Below are 26,527 nucleotides of genomic sequence, written 5' to 3' on the forward strand. Positions count from 1 at the left end.
GAAGAGCGTGTTTGTAGGAGATGACTGCAGGTCCGCAGAGTGGGATCACGTGGAGATGAAACGACAGGGGCCCGCACTTAGTGGTGGGGGAAGCTGGGGAAAGGCTCTTAGTGTGTTTGCTGACTAGTCATAATGGCAGTTTATTCAGAGAGGAGAAGCCTGATCTGCCTGCAGGCATCGGCCAGGGCTGTCCTGGAGACAGAGCAGGCTGAGCCTTGAAGCAGGAGCGCAGCTGGCTCCCACACCTCTCTTGGGGACAGTAGGCGTTACTCCACCTGGCTCTGCTCTTTCCCCTCTTCGTTCACCCAAGATGTTTCTTCATCCACCGTCCTGTTGTTCTGTGGGTTAGGGCTGATGTTTTCACAGGTCTTAAGCTTTCTTTTTCTACCCCATCCCCCAGGCATCTTGGCTCTGGAGAAAGCTGCGTGGCAAGAGGCGGTTGGTGATGGCATTCTGCCTCTTAATGGCTCTATCTGTGGTGGCTGTCACCCGCTTCCCTCCACAGCACCCAGCCACCAGCCCAGACCCTGGTCCCGTGGAGCCCCAGCAGGTAACTGGTGCCCCTGTCCCCCAGAGCAGGCAGGCTCTGAGCTCCGGCTGGAGGCAGAGGGCAAGAAACCTGAGGTTCCGGAGAGGCTGGGCCTTGCCTAGGAGCTCCATCCTGGTGTGTGCTGAGGAGCAAGGCCACGGAGGGAGCGTGGACAGCAGCAGGCAGTCCCCAGGCATGGACAGCAGGCATCCAGGGAGGGTCAAGAGGGGCATTACTTTGGCACCTCCAGGAGATTTGAGACTCAGTACCCGGCATCTGGTGCTCCTGAGGGCGGATGAGGTCAGGGGTCCAGGAACCAAAGACCTGGACCTCCCCTGGCACAGTGGTCCCCTCTGGCAGGCACAGAGTGAGACGGGCACCCCAGATGGCCCCCTCGCAGGGCACAACATGGCAGCATTACAGACTTGGAGAACTACTGCTGGACCGACCCTCCGGCCTCATCCAGCAGAAGGGGGTGATCTACCAGGAGTGAGGAACAGAGCCTTGACTGGTGGACGACAAGCAGGGGCTCCCTCCCCGGCCACGGGGGCTCTTCAGTGGCCTGGCTCTGTTGGGGAGCTGCAAGGATCTGTGTGGTGTGACGCTGAGACCCCCAGGCTGTCGAGTGGCTTGAGGACCAGCGAACAGGTGCCCCCGTGGCTCACAGAGCAGGATGTACAGACCCTCCAGCTGCTGGCGCAGGGGCAGGTGGTGGGCAAAGCCAGGGTCCCTGGCCACGGACAGGTGCTGCAGGTTGGCTTCTCTGCCAAGGGTGCCCTTCAGGACCTGTCTCCGGGTCTCAGCCACCTCTGCTCCCAGGGGCTCTGTGGCCTGATCAAGAGGCCTGGGGACCTGTCTGAGGTCCTGTCCTTCCACGTGGACCGCGTGCTGGGGCTGCGCCGGAGCCTACCTGCCGTGGCCAGGCGCTTCCACAGCCCCCTGCTGCCCTACCGCTACACGGATGGTGGCGCAAGGCCAGTCATCTGGTGGGCACCCGACGTGCAGCACCTGGGTGATCCAGATGATGACCAGAACTCGCTGGCCTTGGGCTGGCTGCAGTACCAGGCCCTGCTGGCACGTGACTGCAGCCAGCCGGGCCAGGCCGCATGCCTGGGCATCCACCGCGCCGAGTGGGCACGCCTGGCACTCTTCGACTTCCTGCTGCAGGTAAGTGGGTCCGGGAGGGGCGGGGGTGGGGAGCAGTGGAGGTAGGGGATTTGAGGTGAATTGTGACGCCGGAACTGTCCACCTGAGGATGGACGGTGACTTTCCCCCTAGTCCTTGTCTTTTGATCACCAAGCACCCGTTTTTGTTAGTTTTCTGCCTCTGAGTTCATTCATCCAGTGGTGTGCTGGAACAAGCTCATGTAGGCTCACAAGAATTTCAGGAATTTTATGACCTGGCTGTGAAACACAGGCGTTATTTAAATTGTATAAACTCACAATATAATAAGTTATATTAGAAACAAAGGTAATCATACTCCGAACTCATCACTTCATGATTATTTTGCATTGTGCTACTATCTGAGTTCTTGAGGTTTTTTGCATCTACCTAGTAAATATTACATAATGCTGAGTTACTGCATATCTCTTGCTAGCTCCACATTCATCCATGTTGGTAGCTTGAAATTGGCCAGCGTAGGAGTATTTACACCAAGGGAATCAGCAAATGCTACAAATCAGGACTCCTCCCTATTCCCTGAGAGCTGGTTGTTAAACATTTATCAGCATGCTACTGTTGGTAATGTTTTATCCTTGAATCAAGAAGGATTCAAGATGGTTGCATAATTCGGAAAAGAAAGTCGAGGTGGAGGAGAGACAGAATGGGAGAGGGGAGAGATAAAGGGATGATAATGGTCCAGCTTGGGCCCTGAAGAATGAGAAGGAAGCCACAGGGCCAGCTGAGGTCCCTGCTGGGCCAGGAGTTAACCCTGGAGTTTTCGGGGGTCCTGGAGAAGGGGTTGGCGATCAGGGCCCAGGGGTTAACAGGGGGACTGCAGGCATCAGCTATTTACTAAGTGACCTGTGAACAGCCAGTGTGGCTGTTCCGGGACCTGCGAGCTGGATGTCAGCCTTGGAGACACGAGTGGGGAAACGTGGCCAGAAAGAAAGACAAAAAATGATTAGAGCGCAAAGCAGGTGGACATGTGTACTAAATGCACACCAAGCCAGCCCCCATTTCTGTAGGGACCCCTGTTGAGGAAAGAGATCAATACTAGCCCTAAATTTACCTACTGGGGTGAGTGGACGCACCACAGAACGAGTTCAGTGCCATAACCAGGTAGCCAGGGACTGATGCGCCCTCTTTGGTCCATATAAGTTTGGTTCAAAATGTGTTTTAGAAAATTCTCAGACCACATTTAATACTTTGGAGATTTCTCATGAAAATCCCACTTCCTTTGAAACATTGGATGGTTTAGTAACATGGGGCCTTCATTCCCATGTGGCAGGAATCCTCCTGAGCTGAGTAGCTGCTGTCCCCTTTAAAGGCTACCATACTCTCCTTTTGGCCGAAGACCATACCTCTTAATTGTCTAACACTCACCCCCAAATGCTTGGATGTTACCTGTCTGCCTGTGGATGTTTGTCTCCAGTCACTGGACTAGCTGGGCTCCCACGATACTTGCAGCTCCTCTAGTCCTTGTCTCGTGGCTGCCCTTCTGGAGGGAGGAGTGTGGGCCCTGGGGGTTGGCATGGGCTTTGGCATCAGACAGACCTGGGTTTGAACCCCCTGCCCATAGGCCACTTGCCACTGTGTGATGATGAACAGATTAGTTTCCCTCTCTGAGCTTCACTTCTCTCACCTCTAAATGGGACTGGGTGTCCCAACCTTATGCCCTTGGGCACATGGTAGCTCTGAATTGCCAGCACCTGCATCTTCGGGCTTGCTCTGGGCCCTGAGCCTGCTCTGCCCAGGGTGTGACAGGCTAAGGGCTGGGAATTAATGCCCTCTAGACAGTATGACCTGCCATCTAGCCTGGGATGGAGGGGTTTCCCAGACCACAGACTTACAGTCCTGGTTAAACTGGGAGAGCTGGTCATGCTCCCTCCAGGAGCTGCCCTCCTGTGACTGATGGGAGCTGCCTGACTGGGGTAGCTCTGTGGTGCGTATTCCATATGTCTCTCAGTTCCCTACCAGGACCGAGCCCTAGTTACCCACAGTGGTCATTGCTGGCCCTCCCTGTCTCCCTTCCCTACTCCTTGCTTGTGTTTTTGAATTAGCTCACAGATAAACTGGTTTTGCTTTGAATTCTTGTCTCAAGGTCTGTCTCTGGGGGGAGCCCGGCTTCCATCAGATAACACTGACCTTGTGTGGTTTCTGCACGCGAGATTCTTCACGTAATGTAGTTCATACAGCACCTGGCGGGTGGCCAAGCTCAATAATAAACAGGCACTGTCTCCAATACTTTACAGGAATTAACTCATCCAATCCTCATGGCAACCTTACTAGAGAGATACTACCTTTCTCCCTGTTTTAAAGTTGAACAGTTGAGGCCTAGAGAGGTTAAGTTACTTGCCCAACGCCATGGCTAGTGGAGCTGAGACACAGCCTGGACGGTCTGACTCCAGAGCTTACCCACCCACTCACAGAGTCCTCTTCATCTAGCCATAAATGAGGGCAGGAAGAGGGGGTGCTTACAGGGATGCTCTGGGGCTTTGAGCTCGGAGGCCCCTCCTTGCAAAGCCCCAGTCCAGCTGATGTGCACGCAGCAGCTTTCTGCCCACACAGAGCCCCTCTGTCCATCTTTGGAGGCTGTGGTGTGGAGCCTTTCCCCAGCTGCCAAGCCCTGCCATGGGGGTGGAAGGTTCAACAGCCAAAGCACACGCAGGTTGGGTGTGTGTGGTCAGACGCAACTCGGCTGGCCTCGTGCCACCTCTTCCTGGGTTTGCTGAACACCGGGCGAGTCAAACACCCCTGTCTGGAGGATGCCGCCTTCCTAGAAACCACAGGCAAGTTGGAGAGAGGCGAGGCTGTGGGTTTCCCAGTCCAGGAACCTGAGGTCCCTTCTGACCAGAAGCCAGGTACAAACTCCACTCTGCAGTATGCTTGCTCATCTGTTTTGTCTCATCCAATATAAACCCTTGTTATTCTGTGTTTATGTATCACAACATAACATTTGCCCAGGCACAAAATACACAAACACTGTACTCAGACACATTCCTCGTATCCCACAAACCATACCCCGTGCTTTGCAAATCCCCCATAACACTCTGTATCAGTGATTGCTGAAATAATGCCATGTAACAAACCTCTCCAAAACTCAATGGCTTGAGACACCAGCTCTTGATTTCTTGCTCCAGGGTCTGTGGGTCAGCTGGGCTCAGCTGAGCTTGGCCCAAAGCTGTGGGTTCAGGTCTGCTCGTCGTTTCTCATCCTGGAGCCCAGGCTGAAGAGGCAGCACCACCTGGGGCAGTCCTTCTAATGGGGAGTGGAAGAAGCCCAAGGGCTCAGGCAAACTGCAGAAGCACATTTAAGGCCTCTGCTGATGTCACTTCTGCTAATATTCCCTTGGCTAAAGTTAAGTCAATGGCCAAGCCCAATGTCAGGGAAGGGAAGTACACTCTGTTCAGAGTAGAAGGCGGAGCAAATACTTGTTAGACAATAGTCAGATCAGCCACACACACCCCCAAAACACACACTGTACATGAACTTACACATGAACATAGCCACATACATGCTATAGCCACATATGGGCACACCACTCATATCAACCCACATACTCTCCATATGGTGCCCAGACACTGCTGTGGGCAACTGGGGCTCAATCCCGCTGAGACCTTTGGGGGAGTATGTAGAAAATGCCTCAAGTCGTCCCACCCAAGGGCCAAAGAAGCTGGGCCACTAACTCCCAGCCATCACTGGTTGAGACTGCTCCTGAGGGCATTGACTTCCTGGAACCTCTAGACTGGTCCATGCTCCTGTAGCCAGAAGGGGGCAAAGGCAGAGAGCTGCAGGCACTTGGGGTAGAAGGCCATCAGTATGTACAGGAGTAGTGAGTGCCAAGGAGCAGGGGTGGGCCCCAATAGCATCTGCTGCTCCCAGTGAATGATAAATCAAAACCAAGTTTCAGCAGGCCGGCGTGACCAGGATGGTGTTCTTGATTAATAAACTGGTTTCTCTAAGAAAGATAAAGGACTGATAGTGAGTGGGTGCCCTCCCACCCCACCCTGGGCTGTGTCATCGGGAGAAGTAAGACCAAGAGAGAGGGTCAGTGAGAAGCTGGTTGTACTCGCTGGACACGGTGGGTGCGAGTGTGTATGTGTGTTGCTGGGGGGAAGGGGCTCAAAGAGCTCTACTTGCCTTCCCGCCAGGGCTACTTGCTGCCAGAGTTGCATTCACTCTGGTGAGAGACACAAAATCCTCCTCCTCTTGGGACAGTGAAGGTGGCACAGCCAACCATGTTTAGGAGGAGCTATGACCATCACATCTGCCGTAAGCCAAATCCAACCCAAGGGCTGTTGTGCCTGGACCCAAGAGGGCCTTCTACCCAGAGGCCAGAGGGACAGAAGGAAGTGCTGGGGGATTGGGCACATTTGCAATTTTCCCTTATAGACAGGCTTGTTTTCTCACGCCCTGCTTCCTCTTAGGGGGCATGTGCTTGGCTTGACTGGGTGAGAAGCTGTGGAGAACTTGGACAGCCTGTGAGAGAGTAATGTTCGCTCATGAAAGTCATTCTGCAGCTTCTGCTTATGAAGGGCCTTCATGTTCTGGAAAGTCCAGACCCCAGAAAGCCCTGGCTCCCACCAACCTGGTCCAGGCCGCCATCTTTTCTTACCTGGACTTGTCTCCCCACCTCTGCTTATGTCCTCCTCCAATCCAGTCTCCTTACAGAAGCCGGAGTGATGTCTTGGTTTCGTTTCCCCCAGGCAGACCCTGAGACCAGGATTCCACTGTGGTGGTTCATCTGCAAGGGGACCCCAGGAAACACCTGTAGGGAAGAGGAAAGTGAGATGGAGGGAAGGCAGCCAACAAAGGGCGTGTCAACAAGCAGGTCACCACTGTGGGCGACTGGGGCTTAGTTCCACAGGAAAATTCTGAGAAATGGTATAAAACACACATTCAGAGTTAGCCCACGAAGAGGTGAGAGATGCGAGGTATATATAGCGAAATCTCCCCTTGGTCTTTGGTTGAGGGCTGTTCCTGGAGGTGTTAATTCCCTGGCATTTGGAGAAAGCCCCTGGGCAAAGCTTACAGCAGCTGGAAGTTGGAGGGAGACCTCTGAAGTTCACAGACAACTGGTCAGGTAGAGAACATACCTCTTTTACAATTGTAAATCAGATTGTGTTACTTCCTCGTTAACAATAAGGCAAAGCATCTCAACGCCCTCGGTATCAGGTTCTGCAAGGACCCACGTGATCCATCCCTGTCTGCTGTCTCTAGCCCCGCCTCTTGGCACGTGGCTTCGGCCGGTTTCTTCAGGTGCAAGGGCCTCCTACTCCTCCTCCCCGGGGCCTCAGCTCTCCTGACTCTGCTTCCCCGTTGTTATCCTCTTTCTCCTTTGCGCTATCTATTTCCTTTCTGACTCCCAGCACAGTATGTAAGTTTTATTTTATTTATTTGTTCATTTCTGTCTCTGTGTTTTGTTCACTACCACATCCCCAGCACCTAGCACAGGGCCAAGCTCTTGGTTTGGTCCTAGATAAGCACTTGTTGAATGAGTGAATGAGTGGATGAATGGATGAACAAATCAGTGAATGAATCCAGGGTCTCTGTATGACTTCCTATCTAGGTGCTGCTGTGTTCTGTTTCCTCAAATGTCACTCCTTCCTCTAGACTGAAAAGAATCCCAAGGCCTTCTCCATTTCTTTTCGGGTCTGGTAGAGAATCTTAGAGGCAGAAAACAATGTGACAGTCATTTGTCCAGCCCTTGCCTCTGGCACATAATTAACTTATGCACCCAGAACAGATGACAGCATAAAATGCTGCCTGACGTCCTCCACATCAGGTCCTGTGCCAGCACTTAGCATGTGTTGATGCATAACAGCCCTAGGGGGGCACAGTATTTTTGGCTCCTTTCCACAGGTGAGGAAACAGGCTTAGAAGGGCTAAGGAACTTGCCCACAGTCACGAGGCCTTAAGTGTTGGAGCTGGGATCGAATCTAGTGCGGCTTGGCCATAGAGGGCATACCCTTGCCCTCTTTGCTGACTTAACTGACTCTGGAAAAGTCATTTCTTCTAGGTCTCTTCTGGGTAAGGTTGGCCCATTTCCTTCCCGGGGAGCCGGGTTCAGTCATTTGTGATCCTGTGTGTGTTCCTTATTTCGAGTTCAAGTCTATGGTTCATGGCATCTCCTCTGGCTTGGGCTCCCTGGAACATCAGGTGTTGTGGCAGTTAGAGAGGAGCCCAGATCTGTGACCACTGCCGACCTGTCAGGCTTCCAGCTGGTGACATGAAATATAATAGTAGCTACCGTTTATGGAGTGCCCACACATGAGCTCCTTCAAGTCCTACAACAGACCCAAGAGATGGGTGCAGCCAACGGTGGAGGGGTGAAACAGCCCGCCCGGACAAGGGTGGTTAAAGGGTGACATCAAGCATCTTTACATATATTTAAAAGCAGGACCTCGATTAGGGTGAGGTGTGATGGGCAGAATTCTAAGATGGTCTCCAAGATAACCATCCCCCTTAGCGTTAACTCCTGTCCTTGAGTAGGAATGAGGCCTGTGAATAGATGGAATATCATTTCAGTGATTAGGTTATCAATCAGTTAACTCTGGGTGTTTTTTTTTAAATTGAAGTATAATTGACCGACAACACTGTGTTAGTTCCAGGTGTACAACATAGTGATTTGATATTTCTGTACATTACAAAATGATCACCACGATAAGTCTAGTTTCCATCTGTCACCATACAAAGTTATTGCGATATTGTTGAGGTTACTAATCAGTTAACTTTCAGTTAATCAAAAGGGAGATTCTCCTGGGTGGGCCTGAGCCAATCAAGAGAGTCTTTCAAAGATGAGGCATCAGAGAGATTTTCCTGAGGGCCTCGAGGAAGAAAGCAAACAGCCACGCTATGAACTGCCTATGGGGAGGGGCGGCCTCCGGAAGGACCCTGAGATCTTGGGGAACATAGTCTTAAAACCACGAGGAATGGTTTCTGCCAACAACCTGACTGAGCTCAGGAGAGGAGCCTGAGTTCCAAAAGAGATGTAGCCCCGCCTTGAGTTCAGCCTGAGACCCTGGGCAGAGAAACCGGCAGAAACGGGACGGCATTCCGACCCACGGAAACCGAGTTAATGAGTCATTTTTAAGTGACTAAGCTCATGGTCATTTGTTATGCAGCAATAGAAAGTGAGTTCATGAGGCAAGGGAGGGGCCCCAGGTGCAAACATTTTAGGAGTGCCTGTCTGCTGTGCACGTCCCTGACAGCCAGAAGCACTTTATTCTGCCTCACCCTCGTCCTGCCTCTTTTTAGATTTTTTTTTAATCGCTCATATCCTTTGCCCCATTTTCTGTTGGATTGTTGGTCTTTTTCTTAATGACTTTAAGAACTTTATATAGATTAAGGAAATTAGTCTTTTGTTTTCATTGCATTGTAATATTTCTCTCAGGTTCCATTGTCAGTTAAACTTTGTTTCTAGTCTTTCTGCTGTGCAGAAATTAAAAAAATTTTTTAATGTTGTTAACATTATCACGTTTTTCTTTTATGATTTCTAGGTTAGTGTACTATGTTTTAAAGGGCCATCCTCATTTCAGGGTTATTTAAAACATTCTCCCATGTGTTTACATATATTTTTGATCCATCTGGAAGTTATTTTGGAATAAGAGATCAGGTGCAAAACAATGATTTTTTTTTTCAGATGGCAACCGAAATGTCCCAGCACCATTTGTTGAAAAATCATTCTTTCCCCCAATTTGAAATGCTGTCTTTATCATATAGCCAATTTCCATATGTACTAAAAAGTCTATTTCTGGACTCTTCTGTTCCAGTAAAGGGTCTGTTTATGTGTCAGAATCACAATGTTTTAATTATCATGCTTTATATTTTAAGTTAATAACTGGGAGTGCTCGGTCTTTCTCATTGCTCTTTTTTAAGATTTTCCTGATATTCTTGCATACTATTCTTCTGTGAAATTTAGAGTCAGCTTGTTACTTCCTTTGCCTTCCCAAGTCCTTTTGGGACTTTACTGGAATCAAATTCAATTTGCATGGACTAACAGAGAGAGCATTTACATCCTAAAATACAGGGTCATTCTAGCCAAGAACAGGCTACGTCTTTCCATTTATTCCTGTTCCTCAGAAGCATCTTGATGTTTTCTTGAGCTAGATCTTCACTTCCATGTTGGGATGATACTGTTATTTCATCTTCTTGTGACCACTGAAAATGGCCTCTTTCCTTCCATTATATTGTTACTGACCTGGGTTCTTGGACTCTTTAATCAATAGAAATTTTTTTTAACATCTTTATTGGAGTATAATTACTTTACAATGGTGTGTTAGTTTCTGCTTTATAATAAAGTGAATCAGCCATACATATACAACGAAAAGACAACCTTCAGAATGGGAGAAAATATTTGCAAACGAAACAACTGACAAAGGATTAATCTCCAAAATATACAAGCAGCTCATGCAGCTCAATATCAAAAAAAAAACAAACAACCCAATCCCAAAATGGGCAGAAGATCTAAATTAATAGAAGTTGATAAGAAGTCAGATGAGAGATTCAGGCAAGGCTTTATTGGAGCTCGTGCTGCAGCACACGGGAGCGAAAACAAGAAACAGGTGCCCTTGCTCACTTCCCAAGGCGAGGGCGAGCTGGTCCCTTAAATGGGGTGAGGCTGGGGGCGGATGGGTGGGTTGGACAGGAGGCGTAGCTTAGGTGGTCTGCACACCCCCTTGGTGGTGCTGTGTGCAGGGATCATGCACGCGGGGCCCTGCATTTGCTCCCGGCCCCTCAGAAGTGACAGTTGGTTTGTGACCTTTTTGTATCTTATTGTTCATAATTTGCCCCACTGAGCCTGTGTGCAGTTATTTTTAGACCCTTATAGTTTCTTTGTATTGCAAGCACTCTGGTAAAGGGTCCCAGGTCCCAGCCTATCTCAATATGTTCTGGCCCGTAGCTCTTGGTCTGTGTGAAGGATATTATTTTTGTGTCATAGTTTGGTTACTGGCCTCTTGCTCACTTCATACTGCTTCTAACAGTTGCTTGGTTTATCCCCTGGGTTTTCCAAGTATACGATCATTTCTTCTGTAATGAATGCACTTTGTCTCCTCATTGCCTCTTCTTTCTTTCTTCTTACCTCACCACAGTTGTGGTGCCTCTAGATTAATGGTAAATAGTAATGGGATGATGGACTTGACTTGTTTCTTTGGGGGACAATTTCTAGTGTTTTGCCGTTAAACACCATGCTGGCTTTTGACTGAAGAACTATTTGCTATTCCTGCTTTATTAAGAGTTTTTCTTGTCAGGAATGGATGTAAAAATTATTTCAGATGCCTTTTGAGTCTCCAAGGAGGAGCTCACAGTACTCCCCCCTCTAGTGTATTGATGTGGGGACTTTTAGTGAAAGGTGTTCCCGTGGTGACTCATCCCAGTTTTCTTGATTGGAACCTATTTTGCTGTGGTGGATTCATCTTTTCACGGCTGCTGGGTTTTGTGTTGATGTTTAAAATGTAGGGTGATCTACAGATGTCTTTTTAGATAAGGTCTAGTTCTTCTCAGACCATCTCCTCAAAGCCCACCAGCCAGTCTATTCATCCACATCCAGAGCTGGTGCTGAGACCTCTGGCCTCAGGCTTGGGGCAGATGAGGCATCCAGATGTTCCTCCCCAGGGCCTCCGGGAAGGTTGCCCTCTGTCAGGACACCAGGGGAGCACTGCAGAGGGAGTCATCAGAGGAGAGTAAGAGTCAGTGTAGAGTAACCCACTCCTCCCCCACCCCTGACCTCCCCAAAGCCTCACGAATTCTTTAACAGACCAGCCTGCTGCCCTCCATGGACGGAGATGCTGCCACTCTGGGGCAATCTGGCAGTGAGCTGGCCCGGCCAAGAGCCACCCTTCCCATTCAGAAGAACCTGGGCCTGTGACTGTCCCCAGGTGGGGGGAAGGTCCTGCATAGGGGGCAGGGCCACCAGGGACAGCAGGCAGTTCTTCTGGAATCCACCAGACTCAGATCAGGCACTGGCTGAGGAACGCGTCTTGGCCCAGGAGCCTGGTGGATGGGTTCGAGGACTAGGGCCACCCCTCGTGCCCTGTGCTGGGCTCCTCCCAGACCTCCCCTCCCCACAGCTGGGCCTGGTGTCCCTCTTGGCAGACTGCAGTGTCTTGTCCCACCAGATGTCCTGTTTGGGGACCCCAGAGCCAAGCCTCCCCCTGAAGGCTTCCGGTGTTGGTATCCTGGGCAGGGATGTAGGGCTCACATCCCTGATCCCTGATCCCTGACAGGCAGGCTTTCAGTGATCAGTCCTCATGTGAAGCACCCCCCGAACCCAGCCCCAGATCCTTCCTGCTGTCAGCCAGCCATGCGCTTCATTCATTCATCCTTTCACTCAGAAAACCTCAGCTGAGTCTCGTTGTGCAAAACAAGTGCTGGGGATCAGGTTGAACCATATCTTCTTCTTTGCGTTGGGGAGCTTGTACTCTCTGGTGCCAAAAAATGTGTACCTGCCACCCAGTCTGACTCAGTGGTCAGAGCCGGACTTGCCTGGGGCTGAGTCTAGGCGCCACTGCTTTCTTTCTTTTTTTTTGGCCACGCGGGCATGTGGGGTCTTAGCGTGGTGTGTGGGATCTTAGTTCCCTGACCAGGGATCAAACCCACGCCCTCTGCGTTGGAAGTGTGGAGTCTTAACCACTGGACTGCCAGGGAAGTCCCTAGGTGCCACCACTTTCGCTCCGTGGGACCCTAGGCACGTTACTAGCCTCTGTGACTCAGTTCCCTCATCTTTGAAATGGGGATAATAACCGTATCTGCCTCCTGGCTGCTGGGAGGGGTTAAATGAGTGGTGATGGGTAAAGCACTCAGAGCGGTACCCAGCACAGAGTAAGGGCTTCACAACTGTTTAACTAGAATTAAACAAAAACTTCACGATCATCCAACTCTGCTAGGTTCATCAGAAAACCAAAACTGCAAAGGATTATCATTTTTTCTTGGTAACTCCTCATTTTTTCAAAAAGGGGAAAAAAAAATCAAATCCTGAAGCGATTTGGGAATGAAGCTTAAGCTTGGTCCTGCTTGACTACTGCAGTTTAAACTGAATTTCTCTTCAGTGGAAAAAAGTTCCCAGACAGCGTGGCAAATTAATCACACTGGCAACTGCACCTGGCCAGCCCCTTCCTGTTCAGCATTCAAATGGGTGTAGATTTGGGGATGTCAGCGCCGCCCGTATCATATGGGCTGTTATTCCTTGTAGCTTCCAGCATTTCAACTTGCAATGCTGCAGTGAGTTGAAATCTGCACAGGGTCAGGGAGCGGTTGGCAGGAGAAAGGGGGTTTGGCTGGCTGTGCATCAGGCATCACGTGAAATCCAGAGCAGTTACTGTATTTCAGTCTTGCTAGAACTGTCCTGGCATTTATTCTCCCAGCCAAAGAGCACTTGGTAGATGGTGTCCATCTCACAGATTTGTCTGCACTCCAGAAACAAGGCCTGCACGTAGAAGAGAGTGGCTAGATTGTCAGGACACAGTGGAGCCACGATTCACCCCCAGATCTACTGGGCTCTAAACCAGGGTCACAGGCACGGCCCAGATTGTAGGCCAAATTCCCCTCTCTGCGTTTCTGTATGGCCCATGAGCTAAGAATGGTTTTAGCATTTTTAAGTGGTTGAAAAGCTCAAAAGAAGACTATTTTGTGACATATAAAAAGTAAATGAAATTAAAATGTCAGTGTATGTAAATAAAGGTTTTTTGGAACATAGCTATGACCATTTGTTTGCATATTATCTAGAATACGTACAATATGCACTACAGAGGCAGAGGTGGGTAGTCGTGACAGAGACCATATGGCCTCCAAAGCCTAACGTATTTACTGTCTGGCCCTTTATAGAAAAAGCTTGCCGACCTCTGTTCTAAACCTCTGTGTGGGCAGCCTCAGAAGGCTCCTGCTGAGGAAGGCATGTGTGTGAATGCATGGAGGAGGACCACCCTCACCCGCTAAGTTCTAGGACCATATGGAGAAATGTGGGGGCGTGATACTAGCTTCAGGTGGATTCAAAAATTGTTGGAGGGCTGGGAGGTCTCTGGGGCATGCCGCAGGGCTCTGTCCTCAGCCCTGTCCCGGTCAACACTTCTATTACGAGCCTGAGTGAGGATATTGGCGCTCCGGTGCACCCAGCTGATTGCTCTCGTTCCTTCTGCACAGAGCCCTGGTGTGATTCACCTTCCCCCCATGCCTGGGCTCAGAGGTCTGTGCATCCCTGGCTGCCACTGGACCAGGGATGATCCTGTGTCCAAATATGGTCCAGTCAGGCTGAAAGGAAGGACTTCTATTCCGTGATTGTTGGGGGATAGCTTCCTTTTCTCTCCTCGCCTCCCCGCCCCTCCCTCCCTCCCTTCCTGTGTCTCTGTCTCCTTCTCTCTAGACATAACAAGGAAAAACTTACCCACAACACCCACCTGCAGGCTTCCTGAGACAACAAAGGGATGTCCTTAACACCGTGACAGTAGGAGCTGCTAAATCCCCCAGCCTGCCCTATCACGAGACTTCCTGCGGTAGATGATCTTAATTTCCCCTAGAGTTAAAGCCATTTTGAGCCAGGCTTTTCTGTTACTTGTAATTGTTGTTCTCCAAAGTCTGGGAGACCAAAGCAGTGACTGTCTGCGCCGGGAGCTCATTCGTGGGCTCACTGCCTGGACAGGGCTCTGGCCGTTTGCCCCCGGCCAAGCTGGGCCTGTCCTCCACGTCTGGGACAGTAGTTGGGACTGTTTAACACTGTCTCATTTCTGGACTCTGGTTTTGTGAGGTTGATTGGTCAATAGAACTATAGTTATTTTCTGGCTTGTGTAGAAGGAAATCAATTTTGTATTTCTTCAGAACGTGTGAGAGTTTCCTACAAAGGGAGATGGAAATGGAGGGAGACCTTTTCCGGCCAGCGCTGAGCTGGGGCTGAGTGCACTGCGAGGGGGCTGGCCCGGCTTTGATGAGTGCCGCATCCTGGGGCTTATAGGTTGTGTCGTCCCCCCAACCCTGCCCCCGTCTGCTCTGCCATTTGTGGAGGGGGTTGGCTGCATGTGGCAGAGGGAGGCACGATGGTGGTGCTGGCTAAAGCTGGATCAGATCTGCGGCTTGGGTTGGCGGAACAGCCTCCTTCACAGTTTTGAAGCTCCAGCCTTAACTAGTATAATGATGGGGACCTCACTTGACCTCTAACTGTCTCACCCTTCCTGACCTTCAGGGAAGCAGGGCAGGATAACAGAGAGCACTGGGCTCAAGCCAGGCAGACCTCGGTTCAAATCCCAGCTGTACTGCTTTCACATGTATGACCTTGGGCAAGTCTGGGGTCAGTGTCCCCCTGTGTAAATGGGGACAATAATGTTTCTATTGCAAGACTGCAGTGAGGAGTGGGTGAGATAGAGATGCAACAGTGGTGCTGGTCATCTGAGTGATGTCTTCTGACCCCACCGATTCTCCAACTCCAACTGGGTGTACAATTTGATTCTGACACTATCCACCTGGACTCAATGTCAGATCCCACAAGTGAAGGGCTCATTCCCACAAGACTGCTGATTCAGATGCCAGGCACGAATCCTGGGCCACCCGGACTTCTGACCAACTGGCTATAAATTGGGGGTTCTCATGACCCCCTCCTCATGTTTAATAATTTGCTAGAATGGCTCATGGAACTCAGGAAAACACTTTACTTTTGAGTACTGGTTTATTACAAAGGATGTAAGTGAACAGTCAGTTGAAGAGGTACATGGGGTGAGAGGTCTGGAAGGGTCCCAAGTACACAACCCTGTATGTCCTCATGGAGTCAGGGTGCATCACCCTCCTGGCATGGGAGTGTGTTCTCCAACCTGGAAGCTCCCCAAATCTCACTGTTGGAAGAGTTTTTATAACCCAGTTTCCAGCTCTCCTACTCTTCCCAGAGGTTGGAGGGTAGGGTTGAAAGTTCTACTCTCTACTTGTCTATCTGGCAATCAGCCTGAAGTGATCTAAGGGCCCCCGCTGAGTCACCTTATTAAACTCTGATATGGTCAGAGGGTTTATTATGAATAACAAAAGACACTCATATCACTGAGCAAATTGCAAGGGTTTTAGGAGCTCTGTGCCAGGAACCAGGGACAGAGAACATATTTCTTATTAAAGCACATCATGATCATCTCTGAGGGAGCGTCATTGCTCCCATTTTAGGCATCCAGTGTAAGAGGAGCCAGGAACAGGAATGCTCTCCTTCCTGACTTTGATTCAGGCCTCCTGCAGGGTGAAAGCACTGTCCTAGAGGCAGGAGCTGCCTGGATGGTCATTAAAAGATTTTTATCTCTGTACAGGGAGGAATCCCTGATGTAGCGTTTGCTGATTAAAGAGAAAGTGGTCATGTGTGGGTCTCCCCAGGTAGACCAGACAGTCAGCCCCAGGCTGGAGCTCAGGGCCAGTGGCAGAGATTAAGCAGTGAATGTTGGGTGGAAATCCACGCAGTGTGAGCAAGCAGTCCGGATGCACGGCAGGCTGGCTTAGGAGCAAGCAGAAGCCCCATCACAGCCGGAGGCCGGCAGCAGAGCTGACCAGTGCCAAGATCTGTGAGGATGGCCCCCGGCGTGTGGCTCCAGGGGTCTGGCGGCCCGAGTGCTGGGCCCTCAGAGAACGGTGTCCCCACAGGTCCATGACCGCCTGGATCGCTATTGCTGCGGCTTCGAGCCTGAGCCCTCGGACCCCTGTGTGGAAGAGAGACTCCGAGAGAAATGCCGGAACCCGGGGGAGCTGCGGCTTGTCCACATCTTGGTATGTCCCCAGGTCGCCCCACACTCAGGTCTTCCTGTCTCCATCAGCAGATGCTGTTGGCAAGTGTCAGAGATCACGTGACCTCGGGGTGTCCCAATCCTGTTCTTTTCAGCAGCAGAACCCTTTAAATATTTTCAGGAAGCCTTAATATATGGAACTGACACAGGTGGAACTTTGAGGATGTGGTTTAGGTAGGTATGGGGTGTGGGCTGGAGCTGTTGTCACTAACTCCTCTGAGCCCTGAAGACTCCGGGGATGCCCTAAGGCTCCAGGAAGCAGAGTGTGATAACTGTGTGTCTAGTAGGATGTCCTCAATGTGCCAGTAAATATGGAAATTGGGGCCTGGAGCGGGGGAAGGGGTTTTCCCAAGCTGCATGTCTGGTTGGTGGCAGTGACAGGGCGCTCTCCTGGCCCCTGATGGCTCACAGGCTGGGGCTGTTGGAGGAACACTGTGCTGCCTCCTGTGAAAACTACAGCCCAGGGTGGGAAGCCATGTGCCGAGGCCATCGGTGAGAGGCTGGTGGGGCAGAACAGCCGCTTCTCCTGCACGAGGAGCAAAGTGCCACCCCGGGGAGGGGCTGTTCTGTCTTCCCCCAGTGAGGCTGGTGTCCTCACCACTTCACCTTGGCCAGCTGCTTTGGACGGTAGCCGTCAGATGCTGCCCTGGGCCGAGCATCAGGCAGCCCCACCAGCCCGCAGGCCAGGGCTGCCTCGTGGTGCTGCTGGGTGGTGGGAACTCTCCCTGCCCTGCCCCAGAGCCACCTGTCTCCTTCCCCAGTAAAAGGCAAATATTCCTGGGAGAGGGAGGGCTTTTATATCCATCCTTTACCCCTGGTGGGCAGCTGTCTCACAGATCCTTCCCGATATCAGTTTTTGGAGGGAGGAGTCATCGGGTTTCGAGAAATAGATGATCCGTGGTGTGTGCAGGGGGGTGAGAGGTAGAAGAAGCAGAGAGGGGAAGCTGAGGTCCTGAAGACAAAAGTTCCTAATTTAAGCCCAGGTTGCTGAAGAGAATTATGGGAAACTACCAGGGAATCTTGGCAAATGTGTAGGAACGGAGTGTGTGCATGGGGGTAGGAGCCGGAAGAGATGGCCTCCTGTTCCCACCATACCAGAGTTTTAAGGTGCTAAAGAATTCCCCTGCTGCTGATTTCAGTGTTTTTGTTTGTTTGTTTGTTTTTTGTTTTTTTTTTTTGCGGTACGCGGGCCTCTCACCGCTGTGGCCTCTCCCGTTGTGGAGCACAGGCTCCGGACGCGCAGGCTCAGCGGCCATGGCTCACGGGCGCAGCCGCTCCGCGGCATGTGGGGTCTTCCCAGACCGGGGCACGGACCTGTGCCCCCTGCATCGGCAGGCGGACTCCCAACCACTGTGCCACCAGGGAAGCCCTGATTTTAGTTTTGAAGAGTTTTCGGAGGCCCTAAAACTGTGGGGACAGAGGATGGGCAGTGCTACCTGAGGATGGAGGGTGTCTCGTGTCCTCGGTGATGCTCAGGGGAACGCCTGGGACAGGGGCACAGGGGGCACGTGGGCGGGCATACATGTGTGAGGGTGCACGTGTGCGATACATCCCACAGCCTCAGCCCCTGGGTGGGCTACCTCTGCCCCTTCCCATTCCCACCCGTGCTCCTCAGCCCTTCGGCCACCAGAACAGGAATCAGTCCCTCTGCCTTGCAATTTTGCAGAAGGTGCTGTGGCTTTTGGCTATGGGTCCAGGTCTGAACCAGCCAGCTACTTATTAGCTGTGTGACCTTATGCAAATTACTCCTTTGTGCCTCTGTTTCTGTAAAATGAGGCCAATATCAGTGGCCACCTCCCAAGGTTGCTGGGAGGGTTCACTGAGAGGGTGCCTGGATGTCCTAAGCACGGCCGCGGCATGGAGTGAGCTCACTGCTCAGTGCGAGGGGACCATCTAGGCGAGTAGCAGGCTGCGTGGTGGGACTGACAGCTCAGGGCCCCCCAAGCTACTGAGCCCCGACAGAGTCCAGGGGCACCGGCTAGGCTGCTCCCTGACTCTCCTCTGTCTCTGTCCATGTTCTTGCCTGAGGTCCGGAGCAGTGATCTCTCTCATCTGGTCTACATCGATAACGCCGGCAACCTTCAGCACCCGGAGCACAAGCTGAATTTCCGGCTGCTGGAGGGCATTGACGGGTGAGGGTCAGAGCGGTTGGGTGGAGGTTCAGGGGCTGAGGCTTGATGGCCCTGCTGTAGACCTTGAACTGTGGCTCCAGAGAAGCCCACAGTCCCTCAGACAAAAGCTGCTGGATGAGCCTCAGAAGTGGGTGAGGAGTCCTGGGAAAGCTGAGGGGATATAGCCAGCAGGCCCTTCAAGTCCATGATGGGCTGCCCCCTCCCCAATATCCAGAGGGCCTCCTGTCCCTGCACAACATGGGCTGCCCTGCTGGGGAGCGAGCAGGCTGGCCCTTCTGTGGCAGGGAGCTAGCCTGGGAGACACCTTCCCTGCTCACACCTGCAGCGGCTGGGCCTTCCTAGGGCTCCTCCTCACTTCACCCGGGCCAGCAGAGTGGATTCACCCACTCAGGGAGGTGGGACCCATCGAAAGCTCTATCCCCTGCCTGCTGTCACAACAGAGCGGGTGGAAGGGTTCCTGGATAACTAGTTAGAGACTTTGCGGGGTGGCTTTGCGGGCCCCCAGCTGTGCAACTTCTGGCCGACTGGCCTGGCCTTTCACGGAAACTCTCTGAGATGGCTTTTGCTCTTCCTTTCTGTTATGGGACTGGGGGACCTTCCTCCAGGTTTCCTGAGTCTGTCGTGAAGATTCTCGCATCAGGGTGTCTACAGAATATGCTGCTCAAGTCACTGCAGACAGATCCGGTGTTCTGGGAAAGCCAAGGTGGGCAACAGGGCCTACAGCGGGTCCTCCAGACCCTGGAGCGGCGAGGACAGGTCCTGCTGAGCCACATCCAGACGCACAACCTGACACTCCTCAGGGACGAGGGCCCATAAGCCCCCTACGGTCTGGGCGGGACTCTCACCTCACTGCAGGGGGAAGAAGGGGGGCATCTCATGACATGACCTGAGTGGATAAGTGCCCATCCTCATGGCCACATTTTCTTGGGTTTACCGTCTTGAAGACAAAAGGGAAAAGCCAGAAATCAGGAGGGCACCATGGATTCCACAGGACGTGTCATCTGCTTAGGATGGTGGAAGAGGTGGTGGGTGTTGGGTTTTCAGTCTCATCACATTCTTTTCTGTCTGCTCAGCTCTGGCTATTTACTCCCTTGCACCAATAAATACACAAGAATGTTCTATGAACTGCCCCAGGTACTGTAAAGTCGTGTGTTCCACATGCACATGTGGAGCCGGACAACTCTGTGTGTGTGTGTGTGTGTGTGCGTGTGCATGTGTAGAGGTGTGTAGGTAGTTGTGCACGTGTGCTATGTGTGTATGCCCGCATGCATACATGAGATGAGCCTGATAAAGGATCTTCACAGAGTTGTACTTGTGGCCCAGAACTGCTCTGGCTGAAAGTGAACTCAGGTCCAAGAAATGAAACACTAAGCATTTTGTCTTTATAGGCTTTAGATGTTCAATCCTTATTCACTTATGTTTTTGGTTTAAGAATTATGAAAGTAATACATGCTCACTAAAAACAGATTCATAAATAATAGAAGCATGTGAGATAAAAAGTGAGAGTTCCAGAAACCCCCTAGAGATGTGATACGCATTTTGTTCACACTCACACTGCATGCAAATGAAAATATAATAAAGTAGGATATCTTTGTTTGTCAACTCACTATTTGTACTTCACTATATTTACTATGTTCTCTATCCGCCATCTGGGTTGACCCAATTCTTATTCATGACTGCATGGAACTCCCAGGCAGGGACGTGTCATATTTCATTTAGCTGTTCTCATTATGATGAACATTTAGATGGCTCAGACTTTTCACCAATTCTGGACAATGCTGCCATGAACATCTTGGCGTGGTGTGCAAGTATTTCTGCTAGCTAGGTTTCTATGGGTGGGTTTCTGCATCAAAGTATATGGGCATTCTTTATTTTCAGAGAAACTGCCACATTCCCTCCAAAATGGTGGTGTCAATTTACCCTCCTACACAGAGGGTAGGGGACTTACTGTTTTCCCTACCCCTCATCAACACTTGCTATTCTCAAACTTTTTGTTTTTAATTCATCTGATAGGGAAACCTATTTTTAATTTTCATTTTTTATTGAATTATAGTTGATTTACAATATCGTGTTAATTTCAAGTATACAGCAAAGTGATTCACTTATATATCTATAGTTTCAGATTATTTTCCATTATAGGTTATATAGGATATTGAATATTGTTCCCTGTGTTATACAGTAAATCCTTGTTGCTTATGAGTTTCAAGTGTAATAGTTTGTATCTGTTAATCCCAAACTCCTAATTTATCCCTCCCCATCCCTGTTCCCCTTTGGTAACCGTAAGTTTGTTTACTATGTCTGCAAGTCTGTTTCTGTTTTGTATATAGATTCGTTTGTATTATTTCTTAGATACTACATATAAGTGATATATAATATTTGTCTTTCTTTCTCTGGCTTACTTCACTAAGTATAATATTCTCTAGGTCCCACCACCTTGCTGCAAATGGCAATATTTCATTCTTTTTTTGAAAATATTTATTTATCTATTTAGGCTGCACCAGGTCTTAGTTGTGGCATGTGGACTTCTTAGTTGCAGCATGCAAACTCTTAGTTGTGGCATGAATGTGGGATCTAGTTCCTCAACCAGGGATTGAACCCAGGCTCCCTGCATTGGGAGCATGGAGTCTTACCCACTGGACCACCAGGGAAGTCCCAATATTTCATTCTTTTTTATGGCTGAGTAATATTCCATTGCACATGTATACCACATCTTCTTAAACCAAATCGCCTGTTGATGGGCACTTGAGTTGTTTCCATGTCTTGGCTATTGTAAATCATGCTGCTATGAACATAGTGGTGCATGTATTTTTTTAAGTATAGTTTTGTCTGGATATATGCCCAGGAGTAGGATTGCTGGGTCATATGGCAACTCTATTTTTAGTTTTTCGAGGAACCTCCATACCATTCTCCATAGTGGCTGCACCAATTTACATTCCCACCAATAGTGTAGGAGGGTTCCCTTTTCTCCACACCCTCTCCAGCATTTGTTATTGTAGACTTTTTAAGGCTGGCCATTCTGACCAGTGTGAGGTGGTACTGCATTGTAGTTTTTATTTGCATTTCTCTAATAATTAGTGATGTTGAGCATCTTTTCATGTGCCTGTTGGCCGTCTGTATGTCTTCTTTGGAGAAGTATCTTTTTAGGTCTTCTGCCCATTTTTTGATTGGGTTGTTTTTGTTGTTGTTGTTGAGTTGTATGAGCTATTTGTGTATTTTGGAAATTAAGCCCTTGTTGGTCGCATCATTTGCAAATACTTTCTCCCAGTCTACAGGTTGTCTTTTTCATTTTGTTTATGATTTCCTTTGCTGTACAAAAGCTTGTAAGTTTGATTAGTTTCCATTTGTTTAGTTTTGCTTTTATTTCTATTGGCTTGGGAGACTGACCTAAGAAAATATTGGTACGATTTATGTTAGAGAATATTTTGCCTGTGTTCTCTTCTAGGAGTTTTATGGTGTCATGTCTTATGTTTAAGCCATTTTGAGTTTATTTTTGTGTATGGTGTGAGGGTATGTTCTAACTTCGTTGATTTACATGCAGCTGTCCAACTTTCCCAACACTACTTGCTGAAGAGACTGTTTTTTCTTTTTCCCTTTTTTCCATTGTATATTCTTGCCTACCTCTGGATCTATTTATATTGTCTGATTTTTTTCCCTTCCACTCTCTCTTGATATCCTGGGAATTTTGGTTGAATGTCAGACACTGTGTATAAAATATTGCAGAAGCTCTAAATGAGCCTTTAGCTTATGGCAGGCAGGTAGAATTAGGATAGATCATTTTAATCCAATCACAGAATGGATTGGCTATCAGTGTATAAGATTTGGTTTACTTTTTTTTTTAAATAACTTTAAAAATTATTTATTTATTTATTTATTTTTGGCTGTGTTGGGTCTTTGTTGCCGCGAGCAGGGGCTACTCTTCATTGCGTTGGCTTCTCTTGTTGCGGAGCACGGGCTCTAGGCACACGAGCTTCAGTAGTTGTGTCATGCGGGCTCGGTAGCTGTGGCTTATGAGGTCTAGAGCACAGGCTCAGTAGTTGTGGCACACAGGCTTAGCTGCTCTGCGGCATGTGGGATCTTCCCAGACCAGGGATCGAACACGTGTCCCCTGCATTTGCAGGTGGATTCTTAACCACTGGGCCACCAGGGAAGCCCTGGTTTACTTTTAGTTTACTTTTATTTCTAGGGCGCAGGCCTTTAGGAGTTCCATTTGAAAGCGTGAGGTGCTTACCAGAGTCTCTCTCTCTCTCTCTCTCTTTTTTTTTTGGCCACGCAGCTTGCGGGATCTTAGTTCCCCAATCAGGGATTGAACCTGCGCCCCCTGCAGTGGAAGCGTGGAGTTCTAACTACTGGACCACCAGGGAAGTCCCAGGAGTCTTTCTTGTCAGAACTTCAAAACCGATTTTTATCTCCCATCCTTCTGAGGCCACAAAACTTCTGTTGGCTGCCACTTTCTGCTTTGTTTCTCTCAGCCTGCACTGTTTGTGAACTGGTGAATGCCTTGAGATAATAAACACGTCATTTTTCTGTACCAATGAGAGAATCTTAGTCTCTCAAGCCATAGCTGTCTTAAAAGCTTGGAACTCTAATTTTTGCCTCCTCAGCCCCTCCTCAGACTGCTGACATCCTTGCTCAGATTCTGTGTCACTTAAAAGCGTTTCTTTGTTGCTTAGTCTCTTTGGCTGTACCATCCAAGAACCCACATATGCTTTGAGGGGAAAACAGCATAGAATGTCAGACTCACCTTAATTACTTTTGCATATATCTCTAATCTCAGATCCTCAAACTGTGACTGTCTTGGTAACTCTCCAGTCCCCAAACAGATTTGTTTTAGTTCAGCCTTTTTAGCTATTTTCAATGAGAGGTTTTTTTTTTCCCTGCAACAAATTAATCTGGCATTATCTGCCTTTTTTTTTGTTACTGTAAAGATTGCTTCAGTGAACATCCTTACACATAAACATTTGTCTATATATCTCCTATTTTCTTAGGGTAGACTTGCCATAATGAAAATTTCTGAGTCAAAGTGTACACATTTTTAAGGCTTTTGATATATATTGTCAAGTTACTTTCCAAAAAGATTGTATCTATTTACATTGCCACTGTCTGTGTGTGAAGGTGCCTAACCCAAACTGTTAATTATTACTCTCTTATATAATATGCCAAGCTTCATAATAAGCAAGGATAGCTTCAAATGCCTGGAACCAATTTATTCTTACCCTTAAAATCAGAGTCGATAATCCAACATTTGTTGAAGATGGGAGCAGATGTAGTTATTGAAAACATATAATGAGATAGGCATGTTATATATGTTACAAGAAAATATTTTGTTTTGTAGAGGCAGTAGATTAGATTGCTGCCCCAATTCTTGACCTATCGCTACCTGTCTTCTTTGTTATGTGCCTTTTCACCTCAAAGCAGTGTGGTGTACATTTCTATCCCTTGATTCTAAGTTCAGCAATGTGACTTTCTTCAGCCAAAAGAATTGTTAGCAGACACGGTACAAGCAGAGGTGTGAAAAAGCACTTATATACAGTTGGGCCTGTGCTCTTGCTGTTTTGCCACATTCTTGAGAAGGTACATGCCTGCCTAAGTCCGTTGGATCCAGGAGGAGGGTGAGACATATGTAAGAGAACTGCCCCAGCTAAGCTGCCGCAGTCAACTCACAGACGCATAAGCAAACCGACGGAGATCAAGCAGGGCAGTCCCCTGCCTGACATGCACACATGGGAGTTGTAATAAAAAATGACTGTTACTGTAAGCCTCTGAATTTTGGGGTGGCTTGTGGTGCAGCAATAGCCAACTGATAAGAAGGTAGCATTGCATGCATTTTACAGAGGAAAAAACTGGGGCTTAGATAGGTTCAACAGGTTTCTAGCTTATATTATCATATTAAGATGTCTCAGTAACCTATGAAATACATCCTATTAATATTATTACCATTTATGGAGAGCAGGCAATTTGCCCAAGGTCACACAGTTAGTAAGTGGCGAGTCAGGTGTTGAAGCCAGGCCTCTCTCATTCTAAATTCCATGCATCACCCACCTCATCGTGCTGCTTCTACTAAAGTGGGTATAAAAGGGTGGTGTGACGTAGGTAGAGGCACAAATTAAAAATCTTGCACCCACGGAGCTTACAACCCAAACGAGAAGACAAAGTGTACAGACACAAAACATTAAATTAAAGTATACGGTAATTTTATATCAGTGCCAAAGACTTTCAAGGCCGTGTCTCAAGACCACTTCGTCTCAGCTTCCAACATAGTGATCTACAACTACCTGCTTGACAGCTCTTAGATGTCTCAATTGTTCCTCAGACTCAATATGTCCAGAACTGACCTCATCATCTTTCCCTACATAGTCCTCTGCCAGCCTTCCCCATCTCAGTGACTGTCCACACATCCAAGCAATTGCTCAAGCCACTAATACAGATGACAACCTTGGTACCTCCCTCTCTTTTCCTCCCTGTATGCAATCCATCACAACTATTGCCAGTTACCTGCTAAGTATCTGTTAAATCTGTTTACTTTTCTTCATCTCCACCGTCTCCATCAACTTGGTCTAAGCCACATCGACCCTTATTTTTTATTTTTATTTTATTTATTTATTTTTTTGCAGTACGCGGGCCTCTCACTGTTGTGGCCTCTCCCGTTGTGGAGCACAGGCTACGGACGCGCAGGCTCAGCGGCCATGGCTCACGGGCCCAGCCGCTCCGCGGCATGTGGGATCTTCCCGGACCAGGGCACGAACCCATGTCCCCTGCATCGGCAGGCGGACTCTCAACCACTGCGCCACCAGGGAAGCCCGACCCTTATTTTTTAAATAGGCTTTTTGAGATATAATTGAAGTAGAATGAGTGGCACATATGTAAAGTATACAAGTCGATGAGTTATGGCATATGTATCCACTCATGAAACTATCACCACAATCAAAACAATCAACACATTCACTCCCCCAAAAGTTTCCTCATGTCCCTTTGTAATCATTTCTTCCTGCCCTTCCAGCCCTTCCTGCCTAGGGAACCACTGATCTGATTTCTGTCCCTATAGATTTGCATTTTCTAGAATTTTATCTAAGTGGAATCATACAGGATGTCTGACTTCTTTCACTCAGCATATTTATGTTGTTATTGATGTCACTAGTCCATTCCTTTTTGTTGTTGAGTAGTATTTCATTGCATAGATAGACCACAGGTTATCTGTTTACTTCTTGACAGTTATTTGGGTTGTTCTACTTTAGCTAGCTATATGAGTAGAGTTGCTGTGAACATTTGTGTACACGTCTTTGTATGGATGTTTGCTTTCTTTTATCTTAATTAAATACCTAGGAGTGGAAAGGCTGCATTCTGTGGTAGGTGTATGTGTAACTTTTTAAGCATTTACCAAACTGTTTTCCAAAGTGATTGTACCATTTTATTCCCCTTAAGTAGCGTATGATAGTTCCAATAGCCCCACATACTCACCAGCTTTTAGTATACGTTAATTTTTTTTTTTTTTTTTTTTTTTGTGTTACGTGGGCCTCTCACTGCTGTGGCCTCCTCCGCTGCAGAGCACAGGCTCCGGATGTGCAGGTTCAGCGGCCATGGCTCACGGGCCTAGCCACTCCACGACATGTGGGATCCTCCCAGACCGGGGCATGAACCGGCATCCCCTGCATCGGCAGGCGGACTCTCAACCACTGCGCCACCAGGGAAGCCCTAATTTTTAATTTTAATCATTCTAATATGTGAGTAATAGTATCTCATTATGTTCTTAATTTGCATTTCCCTAATAACTAATGATGCCAAGCATCTTTTCATGTGCTCATTTGCCAGTGACATAGCTTTTTTGGTTAAGTGTCCACTCAAATCTTTGCCCATTTAAGAATGTTTGTCTTGGGACTTCCCTGGTGGCGCAGTGGTTAAGCATCCGCCTGCCAATGCAGGGGACACGGGTTCAAGCCCTGGTCCTGGAAGATCCCACATGCCACGGAGCAACT

The 26,527-nt window shown here is 48.9% G+C and overlaps 1 protein-coding gene across 1 annotated transcript in view; it reads left to right on the forward strand.

Annotated features, from left to right (window-relative positions):
- The window catches only part of GASK1A (golgi associated kinase 1A), a 37,027-nt gene extending 17,654 nt beyond the window's left edge, over positions 1–19,373 (forward strand). Inside the window, exons 2-5 of the mRNA XM_007445717.1 lie at positions 401–1,696; positions 16,286–16,408; positions 18,454–18,557; positions 19,163–19,373. Coding sequence (XP_007445779.1) covers positions 401–1,696; positions 16,286–16,408; positions 18,454–18,557; positions 19,163–19,373 — 1,734 coding nt within the window. The remainder of the gene's footprint in view (positions 1–400; positions 1,697–16,285; positions 16,409–18,453; positions 18,558–19,162) is intronic.
- The last annotated feature ends 7,154 nt before the right edge of the window (positions 19,374–26,527 follow it).

Source organism: Lipotes vexillifer, unplaced genomic scaffold (assembly GCF_000442215.2).
Source record: "Lipotes vexillifer unplaced genomic scaffold, Lipotes_vexillifer_v1.1 scaffold1136, whole genome shotgun sequence".
NCBI lineage: Eukaryota > Metazoa > Chordata > Mammalia > Artiodactyla > Lipotidae > Lipotes > Lipotes vexillifer.